The sequence below is a fragment of the Musca domestica genome, unplaced genomic scaffold (genome assembly GCF_030504385.1).
Source record: "Musca domestica strain aabys unplaced genomic scaffold, Musca_domestica.polishedcontigs.V.1.1 16, whole genome shotgun sequence".
Lineage (NCBI taxonomy): Eukaryota > Metazoa > Arthropoda > Insecta > Diptera > Muscidae > Musca > Musca domestica.
Genome location: NW_026712219.1, coordinates 5056515 through 5066270, shown reverse-complemented (window position 1 = coordinate 5066270; position 9756 = coordinate 5056515). Strand labels below are relative to the sequence as shown.

Here is a 9756-nt window from a genome sequence, read left to right as displayed (position 1 = left end):
GCTGATCAAGAATATATAGATATACATTGTTAGGCCTAAAATTATTATTCCGATGAGTTACAAACGGAATGACGAACTTAACATACCTATGTATGGTGGAGGGTTTAATAAAAATAGCCATCCAATTCCGCAACACTGTAACTAACCCGAAACCCCTTGTCAAAAATGGGTGGATGGTGAATTTAAAATTAATCACTTTCGTTGGCAGGGGCTTTAGTAGCCGTATTTTCCTGTTTACATTTCCTTCGATATTTTTTAGAGCCGTCAAATGTTCCCCCCTACTTTTTCCTCTTCATGCTATTTTATATTCCATTGGTCATTACGTTCTGAAGTGATTTGTAGGTAAATGTTAACTGGATTCGAAACAAACAACCTCTCAATAAATAAGCCGAGAAGAATACATTTGAAGCACAAGTGCCGGCATGTTTTGTTGTTTGTAATCCTGTCACGTCCTTTCGGTAAACATGGCAAAGCAAGAAACGGTACAATTACATTTCACCTTCTTTTTTCCCACGAACCATGCCAGCGAAGGCAAGCGAGAATAATTTGAATTTTTTCGCGTCTTGCGATTTTGTTTTTCTGGTGTTGGCGTTGGTATCTTTTTTGTTGATGGGAATGGAAAAGATTTGTGGAAAATGTCAATATTGGAATTAATGTGATGTGCTGGCGTATTTGAAAACAATTTGTAAATTTTGTATTTGTTTTCCGGGAATTTTTGCAGAAATGGGTGCAATAATGGAAATTAAGATTTTGGAGGTAATATTGAATTGGTTGCAATGTTGAAAATTTAAAATTTGTTGGTTTTATATGGAAATCCAACATAACTTTAAATGTTTTAATGTATATAAATTTAATATAAGCGTTTGTATAGTTCAAATTTATGAGATTCGAATTGGATCATATCAGTGTGGTTGTCCTTCTAAAAATAAAAAAAAAAATCAACACAATAAAAATTCACTAATTTGAAAGTAATTGTTTTCTATGAATGTCATACTGATAATATATCGGAATGTTTTTATTCCCAAACCACAAGCTACTGATTTTTACAATTATGGTTGAATGCATTATTTCGTTAATTTTTTGTATTTCTTTTTGTTCATTTTACTTCTATGTGGTATAAATTATGGTTTTATTTTTTATACCCTCAACCATAGTATGAAGGGTATATTAAGTTTGTCATTTCGTTTGTAACACCTCGAAATATACATTTTAGACCCCACAAAGTATATATATTCTTCATCATAAAAATATATGTCGATTTAGCGATGACCGTCGGTGGGTCCGTCTATCCGTCTGTGGAAATCACTCTAGCTTCCGAACGAATTGAAGTAGATTGATAAAATTTTACTCAATTGTATATTATGCCTGCAAGACTTTTGGTATTGAAAATAGGAAAATGGAATGTAGGTCCACGTCTTCGCAAAGCCTCCATATAACGGTACCTCCCGATATTCGATAATTTGATGATTTCAGCGACATTATTCACCGGAATTGTTTCCAATTTGGTATTTGAAGTTCGAAATGGAAACTACAACGTAAGACAGAAACTTGTCTGTGCAGGTCCACGTTTTTATATTGAACGGCATTGTTACAAATTTGGTATTTGAAGTTCGTAATGAATACTACAGCCTGAAACAAAAAATTGTCTGTGCAGGTCAACGTCTTTGAATAGCCTTCATATAACGGTACCCCCCGATATTCGGTATTTTGATGATTTTAGAGCCATTATTCACCGCACGTCTTTTTATAGCCCCCTTATAACAGTATCTTCCCATATTCGGAACTTTTATAATTTTAGCGACATTATTTACCGGAATTGTTTCAAATTTACTATATGAAGTTCGTAATGGATATTACAGCCTATGACAGGAAAGTGTCTGTACAAGTCCACATTTTGGTATAGCTCCCATATATTAGTACCTTCCTATATTGTTGATTTTCTCTACATTATTCGCCGACCTTTTTTCAAGTTTCGCAGTTGAATATTGTAATGGCTTATGACAAAAGTTGCCTATGCTGGTCCACGTCGTCGATATAAGACCCTAATATGAGGGCTACATTTGGTATTTTTAAGATTTTAACAGAATTTTTGACGGATTTTTTTTTGTGAAAATAGCCAAATTCGTTCCAAATGGTGGAGGGTATTAAAAGTTCGGCCCGGCCGATCTTACAGCTTTTTTACTTGTTTTAAACAAAAAACAAGAATATTTACATCACGAAAACCCAAATAAAATAATATTTTCAATACAATAGGATTAAATTACTACATGCAGTTTCTTGCATGCATTGCCTGAAATCTCCGCCACTATAACCAATTGAAATTTATGGCTGATGAAAATAAATCGCAACAAAAAAATAATAATTTTATATTTTTCCCTCCAATTGAAATAGGTAATAATTTTTGTTGGTGTTCCAGTTTTTCGATGATTAATATCGGCAACCAAATAAATTTAAATTGCATAAATAAATATTTCCAATGAAACCAATGCAGATGTACACAACAGGACACACATACATACACATAAATAAAATATCACATCATCATGCTCAGCAGCGGTAGCATAATTCCCATGACAAACTTAAATGTGGAAAAAAATAAAAATCCATAAAAACATATATTTAATTTCATATAATTTTTTCTACATACAACATTATTTTATTGTGGTTATTTATAAATAAATAAATAAATAGGAACAAAATTATTAATTTATAGCTGTACAATATGACTACTTAAAAAAAAAACTAGATTTTTAGGCCACTGCCGGCCGGTCGCCATTATTTCAAACTGTCTCCTCTTTAATGGCCTCAATGAAATGCGCGATTTGTCGTCGTGTTGTTAATTTCCAGGACACACATGCCACCGATGATATAAAGAATCCAATGCCTGCAAAAAAAGCAACGGGAATTAAAATCAGAGAAAAAATTAAATCTCGTTTAATTTAATTTGCTTTAAAAACACAGACTTTTTTTAAGGTCGGAATTTGTTTTTGTTATTATCTTAAATAAACATATGACAATATTGAACACATGTGTAAATAAGATTATTTGTATTTAACTATTAAACGCTACAAATATCTGCTGATTTTTTTTTTTTCATTTGGCTAGTGGGGTTTCGTTGTCACAACTTTAAAACATTCTCTCATTTACATAAAAAGTGACACATCTCAACAAAATTATGAAACAAATAACAAAATTCTTATCAATTGAAATTTATTACAGAAAAAGAAATATAAATACCTATAAACCTGACAATGTTTGGCCTAAGAACCCGTACAAATTAGTACTATCAAGTCTCCCTGGAGTTTTGCACATCCCAGACTGGATATTGCACAGCGAAATTATAAACAACAAGTAAGCAAAGGCTATGGTCGTGCGAGGCCGACCATGTGATACTCTATAACACTACAATATGTTAGAAGCACCCATATGTCCAAAACCATTTTGGAAGACTACACTTTTGAAATTATCTCATAGAGCATAACCCAGATATTACCCTTTGCTTTTTGTCCAGGATCATTTGCCAATATTTACGCACTCCGTCTGTTGTTAGTTGTTGTGGTCTATTTTATTGCTAAGTATAATCCAAGGGTCGTCCAAAATGCTAGACTTCTTCCTTGTCCATTTTCTCAGCAATCTCTCATCTTAACCATCTCTCTTCCGTGCCGAATGGTTTCAAGTGTGTTCAGGAAAATTTTTCTGTTTTTGGTTCATTTGAGTCCATAAGTATTTTGCGATAAATTTAGACTAATGTTCTCTACGATACTTGGCTATATTCCTCAACGAAAACAGCATAAAAAGCCAGAAGTTCGCTTTTTGTGTATTTTGGATTTCGCCTGTAAGTTATTTTCAGTGTTTCGGTAGAATGGAAATGTTGGTATTTTTTCACACAAAATTAGTGGTTCATTCAACCCGCTGCCCTAAACTCTAACTTCATGCGAGATTTCGTGTACTGCGTACTTTGGTTTCTATTTGTGACCTTTATAACGGCTGCAAAATCAGGAACATTTTTAGTTGTTGGTCCATTTTAACCCCTAAATACTATGCGATCATCTTTAAAAGCAATAGGGTTCTATTCTGACCATAACCCCACCTACATTTTCAATTTCGTGAGAATCGGGCCATAATTGGGACCTGTAGAGTGATTACAAATTAATATGGACAGACGGACAGACGGACGGACGGACATACATAGCTAGATCGACTCAGCTCGTCGAGATAGGAAGATCCATATATACTTTCCTATGTGGAAAAATCAATATTTCGAGGTGTTACATAATTTTTGGCCCAATCAAACTTATAATACCCCCAACACATAGTGTTGTAGGGTATAATTATTATCAATTGAAACAGAAAAAGAAATATAAATACCTATAAACCCGACAATGATTGGCCTAAGAAGCCGTACAAATTAGTACTATCAAGTCTCCTTGGAGTTTTGCACAGCCCAGACTGGATATTGCACAGCGAAATTATAATCAAAAATGCAGAGAATTGGAAAAAAGTTAAAAAATGTTCAGATATAAACAAAGTTTTTTTATTAACAAAAATTGAGGATATTTTTATAGCACATATTTCTTTTGTTCAGTGGCTCATAATAAATTTGATCTAGAATAATTCTATCTTTTGACATTTCCCCCATAAATGTGAAATATAAAGAAAGATTTTATCTTGGACAGGAACGTGCTAAACTAACAGTAAAACCAGTAAAGAAATGGCAAAATTCGGGCGGGGCCGACTTAATGATACATTACAACACTTTGCATATGTAGTAGAGCTACCCATGAGAAATACAAGGTGTTATGCAAAATTTATGGGAATATCAATATATGGACTATGATGCGTATTATGACTTTAAAGCAGTTAAACTTTCAAACTTCCTCGATTCGATTTTTACTAAATTTGACGGAGAAATTTGTGTCTGAAACGATATTTGTCAATATCCATCTATTTGAGATGATTTTACACTTTTTAGGCACAATAAACGTGAAATCGAATGAAGATATATATGGAAGCTATATCCAAATCTTAACCGATCTCTATAAAATTTGGCACCGGTATTTCTATACTGCATCTGATAGCTGGCATCATGGGACCCATATCTACATCTTAATCGATTTCCACCGAATTTGACATACTAAGTTTTTAGGCCCAATTCGGTCGTATGTGCCAAATTTCATCCGATTTAAACTAATATTACAAATTTGGTGCACAATAAACTTGAAATCGAGTAATGATATATATGGGAGATATACCTAAATCTGAACCGATCTCTTTAACATTTGTCGAAGTTATTTCTGAGCAGTCTTTGATATATTTCCCGGAATATCGTTTTACGGAGTGCATATTACCGCTGTGGAGGACAAATTTAACAAATCGCATGAATATATATATATATATCTATATATTCAGCAAAGGCTATGGTCGTGTGGGGCCGACCATGCGATACTCTACAACACTATAATAAGTTAAAAGATCGCTAATGTGCAAATACATTTAAGAAGATTTCGTTTTTGAAATGATGTCAGAGAGCCATACCCCTAGTTTTTTGACCAGAATATTTACGCACTTCGTCGTGTTGTTAGGTATTCCAAACAATTTCACACGAATATTGTGGTCCATTTTACAGATAAATATAATCTAATGGTCATCCAAAATGCTAGACTTCTTCCATGTACTTAACTCTCTTCTCATTTCAAATTCCGTGTCGATTGGTTTTTAGTTGTGACCTGTAGAGCGACTGCAAAATTAGTCCATTTAATTTATTAGTCCATTTGAACCCCTAAATGTACATCTTAAAACACAATAGGTTTTAGTACTGACCCCAACCCCATGCTAAATTTCGTGAGCATCGTACGATAATTGCGTTCTGTATTTAATACCCTCAAAACATAGCGTTGCAGGGTGTAGAAAAACTTTGGAAAATGTGCAATTCAAATTTGTAAATCAAACTGAAAATAATAGGATGCGATAAAAAATATGGCAAAATTAAGAAAAAAAAATAACCAAAAAATATTTTTTTTTTTAGATTCTCAGGGTTTTTTTAGATTTTATTCTTTTCGGGCTAGAGACAATTTCGATTTGTGAAAATCGGCACAGCGGATCTTGACTTAAAAGCAGAATAAATAAGATCTATTCCTTTAACATATAATTATACCTAGTTTGCTATAAATCCGATATCTTGGATATCAGTATCAGAAGTTACACTTGAATATCTTTGTGATTTCGCCGGGATTAAAAATATTCGCGGTTTAGTGGAAATTTTCGTTTTTTTCTTACATAAAAGTTAGGCTCTATTTTAACCGCTAAATATTGTCCGATGGCCGCCCATATTGGTAGGCTTCTCTGCTCACCAATAAACTCAAACTCCATGCTTAATTTCGATGCGATTAGTTTATAATTGTGACCTACAGAGCAAAAGCTAAATCAGAAAATTTTTCTGTTTTTGGTCCATTTCAATCCCTAAATATTTGCGATCATCTCCAAAAATAGGGTTTTATTCTGACTCTAACCCACCTCCATTTTCAATTTTGTGAGGATCAGACCATAATTGCGACCTATAGCGTAATTACAAATTAACCCAAAAACACTATGTGTTGGGGGTTTTATAAATTTGATTGGGCTAAAAATTATATAACACCTCTAAATATTGATTCCCGACATTTGAAACTATACATGAATCTTCCTATATCGCCGAGCTGAGTCGATCTAGATATGTATGTCCCTCCGTCCGTCCAAAATGGATTTGGACATAAGGGGGCTTCCAACATATGTAGTGCAAAGTAAAACAGTTTTTACTGTCGAATTCCATAATTATTTTAGCAACAATACGGATTCTTTACCACTGTATGGTATCGTATTTCAAAAGATCTACTAAGATAATTCTTTAATTTTAATTTTTGTTTCCATTATGAAAATATGACTGAAAATGAATGAAAAAATTGTGATATATCTCAATTTTTTTTCATTTGTTTCCGTTCTACTCATCCAATTCAATGGAATGATTAAAACATTCTCAAATATTTTATGGTAAATATTTTAATCCTTTATTCGTTTACTTACCTATTAACAAAATTGCTTCCGATGTCTCATCCTGTATTGTCTTCGAGACTAAACACAACAGGAACAGGCCACTTAACAGACAAAAGGAACCGATGACAACGGCAATTGTGATAAATATCAATATGGGATCCTTGAGAGCATCGTTGAGAAATGAAGAACACAAGGGTTTGGGAGGAGCACCACTGTAATATAAATTACACAAATATATTAATTCACTTATATTATTTCAAAATATTCTTTTAATTTAATAAAACATTTATTTATCGTTTTTCAATGGAAAATTCTCTCTTAAGAATTTAGTTTTCCAAAATCACACAATTACACACCACGACTGATCATATGTTGGCAGAGTACAATCGACACGTCTTACTTCCATGATGAGTTCTTCAAAACTAATGCTCTCGAAGAGTTCCTCCGTTACATGGAAGTGATGTTTGTTTGCTCAGAGCTCGTGCTGTAATTTGTTTATAGCACTGGCGCTATTTTTAAATTGCTACAAATGGGAGGTGCGGCATATTGCATACATCGACTAGTTGGTGTTTGAAGTAAGATAGGAGTACAATGAACTTGGAAATCGAAATTCCAATTGGAAAAAATTGGTGGGGAGGAAAGTACACAACTACGGTGTGTTGGGGGTATTACAACCCTAATTGGGGCAACAATTATGTAACACCTAGAAATATTGGTCCCCGACATAAGAGCTATATATTAATCTTCCCATCTCACCGAGCTGGCAATATAAAGGGTCAGATAAAAAAAAACTGCAACAAAGTCAAACGCCATAATTTTTACATTTTTTTTTTAATTTTGTTCAATGAAAGCAAAAAATGTCGGAAATATCATAGAATTTAAGAATAAGTTTAGATTTGTTCGAATTGGTCACCTTTGGCACCAATTATGGCCTTCAAACGGCCAATGAAACCGTCACACTCTGCCCGAATATTGCTCTGCGAAACGCTTGCTTGAGGAGATCGACACTTTGGTATTTTTTAGTGTTAACCGTGCTTTTCAAAACACTCCAGACACGATAGTCCAATTTTGTTCAATGAAAGCAAAATATGTCGGAAATATCATCGAATTTTAGAATAAGTTTAGATTTGTTCTATTTGGTCACCAAACGGCCAATGAAACCGTCACAAGCTGCCCGAATGTTGCTCTGCGGTATTTTGACCCATTCCCGGCGAAACGCTTGCTTGAGGAGATCGTGCTTTTCAAAACCCTCCGGACACAATATTCCAACGGATTTGCATCCGGAGATTTTGTTAGCCATTGTGCGCTGGAAATGAAGCGAGGAACCTAATTTTGTGACAATTCTTGGGTGGCGCGTGCTGAGTGCAATGGTGCTTAGTCCTGTTGGAATGTCCAAGTTCTGCGGCCAAAATGTTTGCGTGCCCAAGACTCCAATACACCCTCCAAAATATTTTCGCGATAATATTCGCCATTTTTTCTAATGCCACGGTCGATTAATACGAGCGGAGCTTGAATTCTGGTGGCCAACCGAAGGTGCATATTTTCGGCTGACCTCTTTGGCAAGTAAACACGATCATTTTGCTTGTTTACAAACTGCGGGACAACGAATATTTTCTTATCGGAGAAAACCAAATTCGGCAGTTCAGCACTTTCGGCCAAGCGAAGCAACTCTTTAGTTCTTTTGAGTCTATTTTTTTCTGTTGCGGTGTAAGTTCTTGCACTTTTTGGAATTTCAATAGCTTTACCCCGAGCTCAATTTTCAATATTTGTCAAATGGAATCAGCGATATGTTCAGCTCATGAGCCATTTTTCGGCTACTGCGACGCGGGTTTCGATCAAGTCGCTTCTTTACTTTTCGAACCATTTCTGCTGATGTTGCTGTCGGGCTACGCTACAAGTATCACGGTAACGAGCGATGGTACGAGACACAAAAGAGTTATTCACATTTAAATGCTGGAGTGCTCTAACGATAGCCACTTGTGTTTCTCCAGTCAAATATAAAGACATCAGAATATCACGCTTGAATTCCATCACGGATAATTTTTTTGTGGAAAATTCTCAGCAAAATGACATTGAAATAATTTCACTGAAATAATTTTACCAGCTGTCGGACGATTGGCTTAGAAAGCTGGTTGCAGTTTTTTCATCTCCCCTGATTTTGAAGTTAAAAGTATAAAGTTTGGTCCTCGAATACACATTTTTATATCCTCCACCGTACTATGGAGGGTATATTAATTTTGTCATTCCGTTTGTAACTCCTCGAAATACTCATGTCAGACCCAACAATGTATATATACTCTTGATAAGCGTAAAATTCTAAGACGATTTAGCCATGTCCGTCTGTCTGTCTGTCTATTCGGTATTTTGAGGATTTTAGCGACATTATTCACCGGAATTGTTTCAAATTTGGTGTTTGGATACTACAGCCTATGGCAGAAAATTGTCTATGCAGATTCAGGTCTTCATATAGGCCCCATATATCAGTACCTTCTTATATTCGGTATTTTGAGGATTTTAGCGACATTATTCACCAGAATTGTTTCAAATTACGTATTTAGAGTTCGTAATGGGAACTACAGTCTGCGACAGAAAATTGTCTATGCAGTTGCAGGTCTTCGTATAGGCCCCATATATCAGTACCTCCCTATATTCGGTATTTAAACGAGTTTAAGTACAATACCCACCGAAATTGTTTGAGATGTCGTATTTGAAGTTCGTAATGGATGC

At 34.7% G+C, this 9756-nt stretch overlaps 1 protein-coding gene across 1 annotated transcript; it reads right to left on the bottom strand.

Moving 5' to 3' along the window:
• Positions 1-2602: 2602 nt before the first annotated feature.
• On the bottom strand, positions 2603-7466 carry LOC101891918 (uncharacterized). The gene is made up of 3 exons (XM_005179839.4): positions 7386-7466; positions 7060-7241; positions 2603-2884 (listed from the first exon to the last, which is right to left on the bottom strand). Exons 1-3 carry the CDS (start codon positions 7433-7435, stop codon positions 2781-2783), a joined length of 336 nt encoding a protein of 111 aa, XP_005179896.1. The 5' UTR covers positions 7436-7466; the 3' UTR covers positions 2603-2780.
• Between the last annotated feature and the right edge of the window lie 2290 nt (positions 7467-9756).

Bases quoted from the DNA above. Each gene is read 5' to 3' on its own strand.
- LOC101891918 (XM_005179839.4), bottom strand. From the start codon at position 7,435: ATGGAAGTAAGACGTGTCGATTGTACTCTGCCAACATATGATCAGTCG. The intron at 7,242-7,385 runs GTGTGTAATTGT...TTTATATTACAG, and splicing joins CCAACATATGATCAGTCGTG to TGGTGCTCCTCCCAAACCCT. The intron at 2,885-7,059 runs GTAAGTAAACGA...CTTTTTTTGCAG, and splicing joins GGAAGCAATTTTGTTAATAG to GCATTGGATTCTTTATATCA.